This window comes from Hippopotamus amphibius, chromosome 10 (genome assembly GCF_030028045.1).
Source record: "Hippopotamus amphibius kiboko isolate mHipAmp2 chromosome 10, mHipAmp2.hap2, whole genome shotgun sequence".
NCBI lineage: Eukaryota > Metazoa > Chordata > Mammalia > Artiodactyla > Hippopotamidae > Hippopotamus > Hippopotamus amphibius.
The window spans coordinates 51,619,617-51,635,359 of record NC_080195.1 but is presented as its reverse complement, the minus strand read 5'-3'; the positions used below and the strand labels follow the sequence as shown (position 1 = coordinate 51,635,359).

Below are 15,743 nucleotides of genomic sequence, written 5' to 3'. Positions count from 1 at the left end.
ATAAGAGAAAAAAAAGTGACATCTTGCTTTAGTCTGCGTTTCTTTTCCTTCTGGTAAAGATACACATTACATTCGTTTTTGCTAGCCAGCTGTTTTTCCTCTCTTATGAATTATCTACTGATGTGCTCTACCCATCTATCTACTGGGTTTTAGTTTATCAATTTACTTGACCTCTTCATATACTAGCTGCTCATGTAATTGAACCAACCATTTCCCTAGATTTTCCTTTCATTCTTTTTATTTTTTTTACATACATGCACATAAGATTTTTGAGTACCCAAACTGAGTTTTGTCTTTTATTCACAGCATTGCATCTGATATCTATGGCCTTTAGGGCATATTGTTGATTTCTGTGTTAGCATGTAGGTTTATGTTGGAGGCATATAGCTAGGCATTAGTTATCAGCTTGACACAAGACTTGAATTTCTAGTTAAGCTTAACTGTGTGACAGTAAACATCTCTACACAATAACATTGTATAGCTCTCCATGAAATAACTGCATTGGGTGATAAGAGTTAGTTAACATGGGATGAACTTTAAACAGTAAGAACAGAAGTGCCAAGAACAGTGGTTAACTTTAAGAATTTTGGGAGATTCTGATTCTATGTTTTCATCATTAGATCAAAAGAATGTACTTGATTTGCTGGAGAAAAAAAGTTCAATATAATCAAATAAATGTCAGCTCCAAACAGAGATGGTAATGTGTTGAGCTCATCGCTTATATCTAAGGGAACAAAGAGAAGAGAGTATGTGTGTGTTAGAGAGACTTCCAGGATTCCTTAATAAATTATCAAATACCTCTATGAGATACAAACAAATTTCTAAATCCCAAGTCATTTCTTTATATATTTGTGAAATCCTCAAAATTTCACAGGGGAAATAAGCCTTTATTCAAAAGCAAACTTGGAAGTTTAAATACAAAGGCAGATGAAGTGCAAAAAGTATATTCTAACCTGTCAGATAACAAATCACTGTTAAAAGGGAACTGATAAAAAGACAATAACTGACTTTGCACATACTGCCCAATGTCAGTGAATGTGTGACAAAATCAATCACTTTCTTGGTGGGCATGGCTGTGTCTTCTGTTCTACAACTAAACTATAATAATAATTTTAAAAAGCTTACTAATAGCCTGATCATTTTTCCACATTTAATACAGCAGTTAATTCAACCCTGTTGTGTAATGCACTGATTCCACAGTTATATTCCCAGCACCTAATTCAGTGCTTGCTATGTATTGTAGAAGGTATTTAAATATTCTTTTGAGGAAAAAAAATAAATCGACTAGTTCGAACAAGATGTAACATGAAGGGATTGTTAGATGCAATAGAAAGGGAATTATAAACGAGAGAAAGCACCCACTTCATATATCACGAAGAACTGTGTTACCTTTGGATTTTTCTAAATCCTGCTTGGTGATATTCTTGCGGAGTCCATTTAGACTACCATTGCTTTCGTAATCTGTAAAACTGAGTGCTTTCATTAAATTAACTCCAGCACCACTTCAAGCTAAAGAACTAAAGTTGACTTAAATTGGATTATATTCATAGAATTTCATAATGCAACTTTCTGAAGGGAATATTAAATAACGCTCTCTGTAAAATAATTTGCAATGCAAATAATCTTCAGACAACGTGAAAAGGTTCTCAACCTCCTCCCCCTCAACACTTTTATTCAGTTTGGTAAGGCTAGTTTTCAAGCTCTTGGGGTATGTCCTCTACACCTACAAGCATCTGACACAATGTCTTTGCTCAAGCAAATAGCCAAAGGTCAACTCCAGAGAAGCACATCTATGAAATGCAAGGTTATTTATTCCAAGTTCTTAAGAAGCTTAGGAGTGAAGGGTATGAGAAATAGAAGGACAGTGAAGGGGAAAGAGAAAGACAGACTTCAATTCCAGCTCTCAAGTGTCCAAGGTAAGAATTTTAACACTAGGATTAAACTGGGCTCAGCATTAAGTCCTAGCTGCTTCATAATATGGCCCTTATCTTAATTTTTCTATTTCTTGCAGCCTAGCACATAATAGGTTTTCAATTAAGATGAAAGAGAACAAAGAAAAAAGAAGTGCAGTTGAGAATAAAACAGGACTACCACCTGATATTTCATGAAATAATATGGGTTAGTGTTTTAAGTACGTGGAGTCCCGACCCCAACTAGTTCTGTCATTTACATCTCTCCGCCTCACTTTTGTTATTTGTAAAATGGGAATGATAGGACCGCTCTCAGGATTAAAGGAATTAATATATGCAGAGCACTTGGAACAGTCTCATCCTTCTTAGTGCACATTTGATTTCCTTAATTAACAAAATCCCTTAAAGGTAAGGTCCGAACTTCTGTCTCACCACGGCGCCCAATACAACACTCAATCCGCATCTTTTAAAACAAAGGATCACAAGGCTTTGGTCGCCCTGGAAACCGACGTAGAAACCAGCGAAATCAGAGAAAGGCCCCAGCTCCGCGCCCCCCACCCATGCGAAGCCGCAGCTCCGTTACACTGAGCAAAGTCCTCTGGGAAGTGTAGTCTTTAGGCCTTGAGAGGGAATACAGCCATGTGCCGGAGTCAGTTAGTCTGTGGGTGGGTGAAGGGAGAGTGAAAGGGGAGGATTCTCGGTTAACTCCAAAAGTGTCGGGAGCCCCAGAGCTGGGTTAAACGGCTCACCTGATTCTCCCAACACCAGTACCTTCACCCGATCCAGGGACGCCATCTTGCCACTGCCTTCCTAAGGTTAACGCCTATTCCGGGATTATAGGCCAATCAGAGCTGTCTTTGGAAGGCGGAGCTTTCATTGTCATTGGCCAATAGGAGAGTCACTGCCTTGATTGAAGGCCTCCGTATGCTGGCTGGTCCGCCTGGTTAAAAGTAGCGCGTGGTTTCTAAAACTGGTCGCAGGATTAGGGCGTTTTCTTTGTCGCACAAGTGGCGTGGCTCGTGTAAGCCGGTAGTTGAGGCGCTGAGGGACGCTGTAGTGGGAGTGTTCGAGGATTCGCTTTGGTAAACCTTGTTGCCTGTTCCTTGTTCTCGGTTCCCTGGCCCGGCGCCGCGTTTCAGGGTTTCTTCTCCTTTTCGCTCCTTTCTGCTTAGCTGTCCTCCTCCCCTTTAGCTACTCTCTTGACTCGCCTCTCTTCTTGGTGTTGCAAAGAACCATTGACCCCGGAGCGGCCCATGTGCGACCTCGGGTAGGACGGGCTTGGCCGCGCCGAGTGTGGCCTCCGGACTCAGCCGACAGAGTCCGAGGGGATTTAGGGTGTCGGGGTGTCACGGTGGGGAGGAGGGGAACGTCCCCGGCGTGGTGGAGGCCCGCTGGTCCGGAGGTTTCGCGGGGATATGCCACTCTGTGTACGAAGACGTGAAGAGTACCGTGTAATATGGTAACCGAGACAGCCAGTTGGTTGTGTAGACGCCAAGTTCTTCTGGAACTAGAAGTGTACTGAAATAATCCGACAGGACTCCCCACATCCACTCCTTACACGCTTAAGTCAGCATAATCCTTTACAATCAGGAATTTGATGCTGTCACCTTCTACTTAAAACCATTTGGAGTTTAAGAAGAGGGTTTCCAATACCCTATCTTTTTCTGCGTTGGAAACTGCAGTGGAGGAAGTGAACTGGGGGGAAGCTGGCAGGGTGGGCATGTTTGAGGAACAGGTGCTTAGGAGATCTATTAAAAGTTTTATGGAAGTACTAGACTAGCTATGATGCACGCTGGAAAGTCAGTGGAGAACAAGATTAAGCCCCTGGTCTCCGAGGTAGACGTGCAGAAAGTTTAAGTCTATTCTCTGCAGCCAACGAAGAAGGGGAAAGAACTATGGGAACATGTGAAAAGGGGATCGTTCTAAGCTACTAAGGAGAATCTGAGAAGATGTCTTTGAGGAAATGACATTTGAGATGTGAAGGATGATTAGGAGAAGGCACTTTGGGCTTAGTCGTGGGGGCAGAGAGAACAGCACGTGCAGAGGCCTGGAGGTGGGGAAGGCATGTGTGGCTCATAGAACTGAGAGAATGCCAGTGTGGCTGGAGATGAGGTTAAGGAGTGTAGACCAAGTGCAGGGAGTGCATTCATTTCAACTTTGTTTCTCCAACTCTGTGCCCGCTGTTTGTGTGATTAGAATACATATGGTTCAAAAACAAAACCAACTTGCCTTTGGGGGTCTGGGCTGGGTAGGGTGGTAGGTGAGGCTGGGAGGTGACTGCTGACTCTGAGGCTAAAAAGAAGAAACAAGGCCTGGCCTCCAGAGGTCACATGCTCAAAAGTCTCCAGAGGCCACAAACTCAAAAGTCTCCAGAGGCCAGCCAAGTTCCTTCCCTGTTTAAAAGTGTCAGCTGCTCTTTAGCTAATTGTTTCCATGTGGAAATAGGTTCTCACTTTTTTCCTCAGATAATTCCAGTTTTTAGGAGGGTTTGGAAATTGAAATTGATGTGAAATCTCATGATTTTTAAATGTTGACCACTAATTCAGCATATTTTTATAGCATTCTTTGAGTCAAATGATGCGGCAGAGGCCGCCAGTTTGAGACCTCTGACCTCAGTATTATGAAATCCAGAGATTGAGGAGATTCGGCGTAATTGGAGGAGTAGAGGCGGCGAGGGAGAGAACACAGTGGTCAGGAAGGAGGATTTTAGAGTGCAGAGATTTTGAACAAGGTGGCACAGCGTGACTTCTTTGCTGAGCTCCAGTTTCATTTGTTCAGCTACCTGCTGGACAAATTCACTGTAGTATTCTGTGATATTTCCTCAAAGACAAGCAGCTAAAACTGAATGCCTCATTTCTTCCAGACCTGTTCTTCTTCAGGTGTTAACCTGTTTCTCATAGTAGTACTTTTCGAGTTACACTGGCTTATAGCTATATGTAATTGTTTAATAGGTGTAATGCTTCAGTTTTATGAAAAGAGTTGTGGAAGTGGTTGGTGGTGATAGTTGGATAACATGTATTATGTACTTAATATGTATTTAACGTTACTGATGTGTCTGCTTAAAAATACTTAATTGGTAAGTTTTATGTTATGTATATTTTATCATAATAAAAAAATTGGGAAAAAAACTCCAAGTAGCTATTTAAAATTTCCCTACTCTGTAATTCCATTTCCAGTATATTATTGGGTCCTTTTGATTTTGTTTCTCTAGTAAGTTTCATTCATCCTGTCGTCTTGTAATTTTTTTTCTTCTCTTTCATAGTTGAGGTTTGAGTACTATAGCTCTTAATACTTTCACAGTGCCTCCATCTTCACTTACTTCAGCCCATTTCTCAAATTGTTGTAAGAGTCAGTTTTCTAAGTAGGGAGTCTTGTTATGTATGCCAGTACTTAATGGAACTCTTATGATGCCAGCCTTGAAAGCTGAACACTTTTTTATTTATAAATTTATTTATTTATTTTATTTATTTATTGGCTGCATTGGGTCTTCATTGCTGCACATGGGCTTTCTCTAGTTGCTGCGAGTGGGAGCTACTCTTCATTGTGGTGCGCAGGCTCCTCATTGTAGTGGCTTCTCTTGTTGTAGAGCATGGGCCCTAGGCATGTGGGCTTCAATAGTTGCGGCACATGGGCTCAATAGTTGTGGCTCACGGGCCCCAGAACACAGGCTCAATAGTTGTGGCGCACGGGCCTAGCTGCCCTGTGGCATGTGGAATCTTCCCAGAGCAGGGCTTGAACCTGTGTCCCCTGCATTGGCAGGCAGACTCCCAACCACTGCACCACCTAGGAAGTCCACCAAACACTTTATATGAATTATTTAATCTCATACATCAACTCTATGAGGAAGGCATTGTAATCTGATGAAATTGAGGCTGAGAGTTTTCCAGGGTCACAGACTAAGAAATGATGGAGCTGGGATTCAAAACCTAAAACTGTTGGACTGCAGAGTCCTCATGTCACTTCCTTTCTCATATCTTTAGGGACCCCTAGGGTGTTTCAGGCAAAAGTAACAGGCTGAATGATAAGTGGCACAGGGCCCTCCCCATGCAAGATGTGCTTTGGACTGGTATGTAATAGCCAGGTACCCACTTTGTTGGTAACAGTGGTCACGTAGATCAGAGCCACCTAAGGAGCTTTAAAAATTAGTGTGATGTCTAATCTGGCCCTCCCAGACCAGCTGAAACAGAATCTCTGGGAACGGGGTCCAGGGTGGGTATTTTCAAATGTTCCCCAGATGATTCTGCTTTATAGCCAGGGTTGAGAATCATTGGCCTGGAAAATGGAGTATATGGGGTGAACGACAGGGAGGGGAATACAATAGTAAGAAATAATACTGGAAAAGTAGGTTATTTTGACATTTGTCTGCCGTCGTTTGGTCTGTTTCTGAAGCTACATATTGTGTTCTGCCAACTGTTGAGCACATAAAACAAAAGAAAAACTCCAAAACTAGGTTCAAGTACAATGTATAGACCAAATTGGAAAGGAGAACAAAATGCATTCTGGTAGTATGTTATGATACTATTTTGTTCTTCAACCCAGGCACTTGCTTGGCATCCTTAAGCCTTGGGATGACAGGAAGGCTCTAGGACCACAAGTTTGTATCTAGGTGCTACTTTGTTATCTCATATATAGTCATGCCTGAGTATTTACAATCCAAAATATGTATTTTATTATAACTCACTTTTATTTTTCCTTTATTACAGGTAGGGTATTATATCTACCCCCCCATATGTGTATTCATTGGTTATTTAGTATTTTTTTTTTAGTGTAGTACTGTGGGTATAAAAATTTCTTATAAGAAGAGGTATTAAACCTGATAGGGTTGATAACTACTGATTTTATTTTATTTTATTTTATTTTTTCTTTATATCCCCGTATTCCCTCCCTTCCTTGACGCCCCCCCCTCGAGTCCCCCCCACCTACTGATTTTAAATAAAAGGTTCAATAGAAACTAGTATTAATAGCAGTATGATTGCCTATTGAAATAGTTCAATAGGATGTCTGTTAAAAATTTCTTTATAGTGTAGGGAAATTTCATTTGATATAGTCTTTGTGGATAGCCTGGCCGTTTAGTTTGGGGTGTATTAAATTGATATGGACGATATCTTTATTAACAAGTGCTTCCTAAGCCCATTACGTTCTCATTTATTCATCACAACAACCTCATTGAAGTAGTTGATATTATCCTTATTTCTCAGAGTGTAAAGTGTGGCTTGAAGTTGTTAAGGGATTTGCTCAGGATCATAGCCACTAAAACAAGGCTATCTGACTCTAATTCCAAAGCCAGGCTTTTTAAGAATCACATGAAAGTCTAGCCCATGCCAGTTTGGGCTTCTAGAAGACAGCTTTCTGGTACAATTAGCTTCTGCTTGTCCTGCCAGGGATCCAGTATTTAAGGATATCTTGGTGGTGGTGTTACTGTTTTTAAGTACCATATAGCCTTTACTTATTTGATCATTTAACTTTTCAAGGTTGGTAAAGCTGTCTGGATATAATTGTTAATTTCTTTCAGATTTATAACAGTAATTTTGCCAAACACCCCAGCTGGTGATTACTTAGGTGTTTATTGGTTTGTTGTGATTTTATTGTGAGAGCATGACTATGTAAAACATCCTAGAATCCATCTTGGTGGAAAAATTTTACTCAAGAAAAGAAATAGGGGACTTCCCTGGCGGTCCAGTGGTTAAGACTTCGCCTTCCAATGCAGGGGGTGTGAGTTCAGTCCCTGGTCAGGGAGCTAAGATCCCACATGCCTTTCTGCCAAAAATTCAAAATCATAAGAACAGAAGCAATATTTTAACAAATTCAGTAAAGACTTTAAAAAAATGGTCCACATCAAAAAAATCTTAAAGAAAAAAAAAGAAAGACACTTAAAAGAGTATGCTAATTGCTGTTACTCAGGGTTTTTTTTTCTCCATTATTCCCAAAGATCTCTAGCATTAAGAATATGAGACTTTGTTTAGCTTTTTTGTGTTTCTCTTTCTGAAATAAAGTGGCCTTGATATATCATTGCTGTAAGTAATGTTACTTTTTGGAATTAAACACACTATAGGTCATGAAAGTAACCAAATATGTCAAGCTTTTTAGGTGTAATCTTTATGTACTTTAGAGGAAAATCTTGTTGTCTGTTAAATGCTTGGGCATTATACGTCTTTTAAAAACAATGTTGTAAGTACCTTTGTGGCACTCCAAGAATAGTGATTACTAGCTACCTAATGGGTTGATTATTCTAGATTTAAAATTATTACTTTGTCCTTATGCCTAGCTAATTTTCTCTTTTATTCTGAATTCAGTACATTTAAAGTTGAAGTTTGCTGCTGAAGATGGCAGATCCAGATGTCCTCACCGAGGTTCCTGCAGCACTGAAGCGGTTAGCCAAGTATGTGATCCGGGGGTTTTATGGCATTGAGCATGCTTTGGCCTTGGACATCTTGATACGAAACCCCTGTGTGAAAGAGGAGGACATGCTGGAGCTGCTCAAGTTTGATCGGAAGCAACTTCGATCAGTCTTGAATAATTTAAAGGGAGACAAATTCATCAAGTGCAGAATGAGGGTAGAGACTGCTCCAGATGGGAAAACCACTCGCCACAACTACTACTTTATCAATTATCGTACTCTTGTTAATGTGGTAAAATATAAATTGGACCATATGAGAAGGAGGATTGAAACTGATGAGAGAGATTCCACCAACCGGGCTTCCTTCAAATGTCCTGTCTGTAGTAGTACTTTTACAGACTTAGAAGCTAATCAGCTCTTTGATCCCATGACAGGTGAGATTTTTTCAGTTTATGAATCTTTCTTTTAAGTAACTATTAAAAATAAAGTATGTATCCTTTTTCTTAAGTTGATTCACCTAGTTTTTAAACTGATCGTATATATCATTATAAAAGTGAATATATTGGTATAAGTAAGCATATAGTCATTCTTAGTCTTAATGTCCTGTTCGACTATCACACTACTTTTAGAAGCTGTTGCAAAGCCTTTCTCCTTTAAAGGGGCATGAGTGTCCTCATCCGTGGACTGTCCTTTCACCCATGGCCCTTTTACCTCTGCTTCCACCCCCATCCCTTATTTACAACTGCAGCATAATCTAAAGAGTTGACTTTCTCTACCACTTTGAGGCTATTCTGACTTTACTAAGTTTACTTGTGACCTCTTCATTCAGCAAATATTTGAGCACCTGCTTGTGCCAGTCACTGCTTGACAGTTATAATAAATACTTGTTATTAGTACTTAAATACTTTGTTAGTGGAAGTGCGGAGTGCTTAATTAGGGGGAGGACATAATTAGGGCATCTAATGTGGATTTGGGGAGGCCTCTCAAAGAAGTTAAACAGCAGGGACCTAAAAGATAAGTAAAAGCCAGATGAAATAAGAGGGGCACCCTTTCCAAGTTAACAGTAGGTATTTAGTTTCTTAGCCATTCATTAATGGAAGAGAATTGTCAACAGGAGTTATAAATTGCTTCATTTAATTAAATACAGTTTTAAGAATTTTTCTAATCAGCACAGAAGCTACAAAACATGTTTTTTCTAAAAATACAACGTCTAACATTAACATGAGAATCTTTAAAGGGCTCGATTGTATAGTTATGTTGTTATGGAAATGAGACTAGTTTTATTAATTACTCTGGATCAATTTTGCATTAAAAATTTGTAAAAATCTATAGAAAGAATCACTGCTTACTTAGATTGTCCCTTTGTTATGGCTGAATTCAGGAATATAGGCTACCTTTTTTTTTGTATATCCATTATATCTCAATAAATAGGCTACTTTTTAGTTCATAGCTCTGACTTTAAAATAACTACCTGAAAAATATAATTTAAACTTTTACACGTGAAATGTGTTATTGTAAAAAAAATTACAAGTTTGTGTCCATGCTTAATTTTGTATATGTTATATATTGTACGTTTTAAAGAATTAAAAAAAATTTAATGGGAAATAATGCCAATATCAATTAAAATTATTAACAAAAAGAGCAGTGATGGCCTATGACTTTTTTTCCCTTTACTGTGAAGCAGTCATCTTGGATGAAAAGTCATTTAAAGAATTCACATTTGTGTTAAACGTTTAACTTGTCTGAATCTATTTACCTTGAAAGGGCTTAACTAGGAGAAGTCTTGGTTATAAGAAAATCTTAACCATCCTAAGAATTGCTTGAGTATACTATAGAGGAAGGCTGTAGACTGCATCTGGAGCTCTTTCAAAATAGACTAGAAAAGTCTCAGGATTTTTGCTATTCACTCTAACAGATTTCTTAAAGGAGCTCTGGATTTTGGTTTGCGACTTTCCACAGGTGTTGGAGTTACAGTGGCCGCCTTCATCACTCTTGACTGAAGTGGAAGGTGTTATCCAGTCCCTCAGAGAGGCTAAAGTAATATGCTTCTACTGCATTTACACATCACTTGATTCTTATTTAATTTCATGAAAGTTTCTAAAAGGTAGTTATCCCACTGCTTATGTATCAGTGTTTAGGAATTTGTTTCATGATGCTCTTTGAATTTTACCTAGGGTTTGTGTCTGAATGAAATTAGTTGTAATCAGCAAGTGGCTTGTGGAAGAGATGGCCTAACCAAATATAGTCAAGATTATTTGTGTGAGAGAGTTGACATAGGGTAGGAAACATGAAAACATTTTATGAAAGAGAGCTAAAACTGAAAACAAAAAAGTTGTTTTGTGGCCAGTCTGAACAGAGACTGTATTCTTAATATGAGGGCTATGGTCAACGTGAAGGTGGAAAGGAAGAGTTCAGGAGAGCAAGAATAAGTGACTTTATATTGGTATTGCTTATGGGAGGGTGCCCTCTCTGATCAGCCAATGCTAACAGTTAACTTAATTGGCAGTTATGTCCCTACAGTGAAGCCTGAGATACCATAATTGAAAATTCTTAATTTAACTGATTGAAAAGGTGACCCTCTTTCAGAGAATGTATGTGCCTTTTGATTATAATTTGGTTTTTCATTTGGACTTTCCTTTACAGAGAGAATATGCTGATTGGGTGATTATTATACCCAATATCCGCCAACCTGCTTGTCAGTCTAGCTTTGTTTTGTTTTGTTTTGTTTTTCTGCTGTTAATACCTTGACACCCTCCCTTGTTCTTCTGTATGTTCCCTTTAGAAATCTTGGTCTTATTCCCTCCGTTCCCTTCATGTTTTTCTCAGTATTCATTTCTCTCCCCCTCATTTTGAAAAGACAGGAGATAAACATTTGGTATGTGTATCAGAGGAGAAGGAAGGAAGTTTTCTGTTGTAATATTTGTTCTCTGCTTAAATTGATAGTTACAGTTTTCATTCTAAGCCAGTGCTGTACAAAGCTATTTCTTGGTTGCTATTGGAGATTGATGGTATTTATGACCAGTGATGGACGTATCTAATGGGATTCTATCTCTATTCCAACTTCAATAGTTCTTAGGTTTTTTTGTTTTTGTTTTGTTTTGTTCTGGTTTATAAATTGTGGTTTATATTAGCAATTGGGGGTATTCAGGAATTAGATTTGAAGCCTTCTAGGCTTCACTTCTTTCCTGATAAAAAGTTCTTAAGTGTATGGGCAACACTGCCACTGGACAGAGAGTAGTGACTCCTACATGAGTATCCAGGAATTCTGGGCTCAGGAAATTGGGTCCAGCAAGAATTGTTTTACCGACGTTAATTCACACATAAGCCAGCGATTTTCTTCAGTTTATAGATTTTGCCTCCCCCACCTCTCTTTTTCCTAGAGATTGTAGAGTCTTCCCAAACTTTCCATTTAGATTTTGCCTTTGGTGTTCTGGGGTTGAACTCTCCAAATGTTTGATGCTTGAAATGTATAGCTAATTTTATTAAAATGAAATAGCCTAGCTTTTGCCCACAAGTCCGTGGTTTCAGAAACTTAATTAGGCAAAATCAGCTGTTTTATTTCCTGAAATACGGGAGTCTTATATAATCAAAACAAAGGTATCATGGGATGAAATCCATCAGTCAGCAAAATAGCATCTTTGGTTCAAAAGTACATGTTTTAGATTTAGCAAGCCGCTGACCACGTGAATAGACTTAGCATTTCTACTTTAGCAGTCTCAGCCCAGGTGATTTCGTTAATGACACTTCTAAGTTAAATTCAGCAACATGCTTCCCTAAAAGGGAGAGGGAGAATGTATTTTCTTTTAGGTGTTAAAGTTAGATGAAATAGCTTTGTATTTTCCATTTTTAATTCAAAAACTATGCAGTCATAGTGCCAGAAAAAATTTTGGAGAGAAAAAAATTACCGCAAAACCACCAGCCTTTTGCGTATTGTTTATAATTACAGTTATAGCCAAGAATAGTTTGTGATCTCTTGGTGCCTTAACGTACCAACTCTCCTGTTTCTATCTAGTGTTCTAAATTTTTTTTTTTTTTAAATTTATTGTCTACATTGGGTCTTCGTTGCTGCACGCAGGCTTTCTGTAGTTGGCGGAGAGTGGGGGCTCCTCTTCATTGCAGTGCACCACGGGCTTCTTATTGCAGTGGCTTTTCTTGTGGAGCACAGGCTCTAGGCATGCAGGCTTCAGTAGTTCCCGTGTGTAGGCTCAGTAGTTGTGGCGCACGAGCTTAGTTGCTCCGAGGCATGTGGGATCTTCCCGGACCAGGGCTCGAACCTATGTTCCCTGCATTGGCAGGTGGATTCTTAACCACTGCGCCACCAGGGAAGCCCCATCTAAATATGTTTTTAGGTGTGATTTTGTCCCCTGTTTTCCTTTCTATACCTTTGGGGCACTTTTTTTTGTTTGTTTGTTTGTTTGTTTGTTTGTTTTTTGCTGGTATAGATATAACACTTTGAATATTTTTGTGTATATAGCATTTTATTCTTTTTTAAGTTTTTCCTTAAGAAGGATTCTCAGAAATGGGAATATTAGATGAAAAAATATGAGTTTGTAGCTTTTATAAAGGCATGTAAGGCAATGTAGTTTTATTGTGGGTTGGGTAAAATTGTTAGGTGTTTGAATTAGAAATAGTTTGGGAGCCCCTATTACTGAATTCACCTGGAGACCAGGGGATACCATTTTAGATAAACTTTGAAATAAATTTTTAAAAAAGGAATCTTCTAAATGTGTGTTTAATGCAGTCATAAATAGGAGCTTAGAGATTAGTTCAGCTCATCAAATGTGTGTGTGGGTACACATACACATCTGTTGTACTCTTGGGTTTGGAGGATCTTACAAAGTAATAAATGTAGGGCCATATAAATTTCTAGAATGTTTTAAATTGAGTACTAGGGAAGATACGATATCTTTCATGGAGATTCAGCTTTTGTGTGGCTCCAAGGAAAAGATTTAGAATCCGATAGATTTTAGGATTTGTGTAAAAGAAGTCTTTAATAACTAACTCTAAAATAAGTGTCTAATAAATAACGCTTAAAAGTAGCCAACAGTGGTAACAGACGTCTTCCAGTGGTTAGTTCTGAGTCATTCAGAATATTCAAGTAAACTCCTTATCTACTTGGGATATTCATTTCTAAGTTTGATGTGAAATCATGAGTCCCTCCTTCCCTTGTGACTTTTGGATTTAGACAGGTAATGCTTTTGGATTTAGACAGATCAGTTTCCTGATCCCTACATCATTGAAATTCCTCTTCAGTTCCTTTAACCTAACTTTTTAAAACTGTCAGGGTCCTGTATTTGTGAGCCTCTTAAAGACTTATTACCTTCACGTTCACCTTCATAGAGCGGGCTTTTTCCTGTCTTCATCTCTTTCTACTTAAGCAAGGAGGTGTCTTATGAGCAGTGTTTTCAATTCCTGAAATGCTAAAAACACAAACATAAAAAGAAATCTTTCTAGGATTACTTTGCTCAGTTGCTGATTTGGAATCTTTGCCCAGGATGGGCTCATTAGAGACTTATACTGGAAAGCTCAGAGGTGTGGATTTTTGGGGAGACTGGTGATGGGGCAGAAGGAAGTTGATAATTAGAATAAATTAAAAAACAAAACAAAACCATGTAAAGCAATTATATTCCAATAAAGAGCTTAAAAAAAAAGTTATGGAAAGATAGTAAGGAACACGTGTCTTCCTTCTTCTAACCTTCACTTTCCTGCAAAACCTTTAGGGCTGAATTTTGTTTTTAAATTTGTTTAAATTTTAAGGGTTTGAAAACTTACAAAAAAGATAAAACAGATTTTTTTTTATTTTGATGCTGATTACATAGGAGCGAACTTATTTGTGAAGAGTTGCTTTTTAGTTTTGATGGTGGCATACAACATTCTATTGATTATTGTCTTTCAAATAGTCATATTGAAACCATACTTTTTGCCTGTTCACTGCATGCTGAGATGAATTTTTTATTTAATTTTTTAAAAATTAATTAATTTATTTTGGCTGCGTTGAGTCTTCATTGCAGTGTGCAGGCTTCTCACTATGGTAGATTCTCCTGTTGTAGAGCATGGGCTCTAGGCCATGTAGTTGTGGCTCGCGGCCTCTAGAGCGCAGGCTCAGTAGTTGTGGCGCACGGGCTTAGTTGTTCCGTGGCATGTGGGATCTTCCCAGACCAGGGCTCAAACCTGTGTCCCCTGCACTGGCAGACAGATTCTTAACCACTGCACTACCAGGGAAGTCAGATGAATTTGATTTAGGCCTAATTCAGAGAATTTATTATCGATATAAGCTTTAATATTCACCCAAGTATAACACTTCAATTTATTGTTTTCTCTCCCAGGTATAGTACATCTTTGCCCCCTTTGTAATGAGTTCCAGAATCTAGGAAGGATGCATGATTAGACCAAATCTAGATATGTTCATTTAAAGGAAGGACAGAAGCCAGTTTCATTGATGGCATTGAGTTTTGGGGATGGAGTTGTATTGTGTACATCATTAATACATTTGAGATCCTCTGAATTTAAAAATACATTAAACCTGGGACTTCCTAGGTAGCACAGTGGCTAAGAATCCGCCTGCCAATGCAAGGGACACAGGTTCTATCCCTGCTTCAGGAAGATCCCACGTGCCATGGAGCAACTAAGCCTATGCGCCACAACTATTGAGCCTGCACTTTAGAGCCAGTGAGCCACAACTGTTGAGCCCATGTGCTGCAACTACCAAAGCCCATGTGCCTAGAGCCCATGCTTTGCAACAAGAGAAGCCACAGCAATGAGGAGCCCATGCACCACAACGAAGAGTAGCCCCTGCTCTCCGCAACTAGACAAAGCCCGTGTGCAGCAACAAAGACCCAACACAACCAATAAATAAATACATACATACATAAATTTAAAAAAATACATTAAACCTGCTTCTGTTCTTTTTTTTTCTTTTGTATGCAAATGAATGAATATTTTACAGTGTTATATGTTCTGCAGTGAATTGCTGAAGGATGATTTTTCAAATTCCATTTTATTATAGGTAAAATAACTATGTAAAATATATAACTATGTTCCTCTCATGTCTGTTATTATTTTATAGTAGCAGTTCCTTTTTTTCATATGCTTCCCTTTGCCCAATTAAACTGAAGAAATTTGCTTTTTGAAATGTTTGGAAATTAGAATAAAGGGTGACTTTTTGAGACTTCAGTATTTTGCTTAACATTTTAATATATATACCCCTGAACATTTTGAGTTATGAGAGTTTTAACAAAGGACTTGATAATACTTTCAAAGAATATCCCAAGAATGACTGTGTGATTTTTGTGTATTAAGAGGGAGTTGAGTGCTTTTGGAGAATTCAGAATAACATTTGTTTTCTGTCTTCTAAAAACACATAAGTAATATACGAATGTAAACTTGTTAAAGATTCAAATAGAAAAATATATAGACGAAAATGGCAAACCTAGTTTTTCTTCTCTATGGTCTCCCACTCAAACCAGTCCCTACTCTTTCCACCTTTCTCTGTGTTG

The 15,743-nt window shown here is 38.6% G+C and overlaps 2 protein-coding genes across 4 annotated transcripts in view; one reads left to right on the top strand and one right to left on the bottom strand.

The window, feature by feature from the left end:
* Positions 1 to 2,731, bottom strand: part of RABL3 (RAB, member of RAS oncogene family like 3) — a 34,390-nt gene extending 31,659 nt beyond the window's left edge. The window contains exon 1 of the mRNA XM_057697923.1: positions 2,660 to 2,731. Coding sequence (XP_057553906.1) covers positions 2,660 to 2,705 — 46 coding nt within the window. The 5' untranslated portion in view covers positions 2,706 to 2,731. The remainder of the gene's footprint in view (positions 1 to 2,659) is intronic.
* Positions 2,732 to 2,888: 157 nt separating this feature from the next.
* Positions 2,889 to 15,743, top strand: part of GTF2E1 (general transcription factor IIE subunit 1) — a 35,476-nt gene continuing 22,621 nt past the window's right edge. For 2 of the 3 annotated variants that reach the window (XR_009047804.1, XM_057697920.1), the window contains exons 1-2: positions 2,889 to 2,992; positions 8,204 to 8,681. Coding sequence is in view for 2 of the 3 variants with exons in the window: in XM_057697920.1 (XP_057553903.1) it covers positions 8,234 to 8,681 (448 nt within the window). In the remaining variant the exon portion in view is untranslated. The other variant, XM_057697922.1, reaches the window with a different exon arrangement.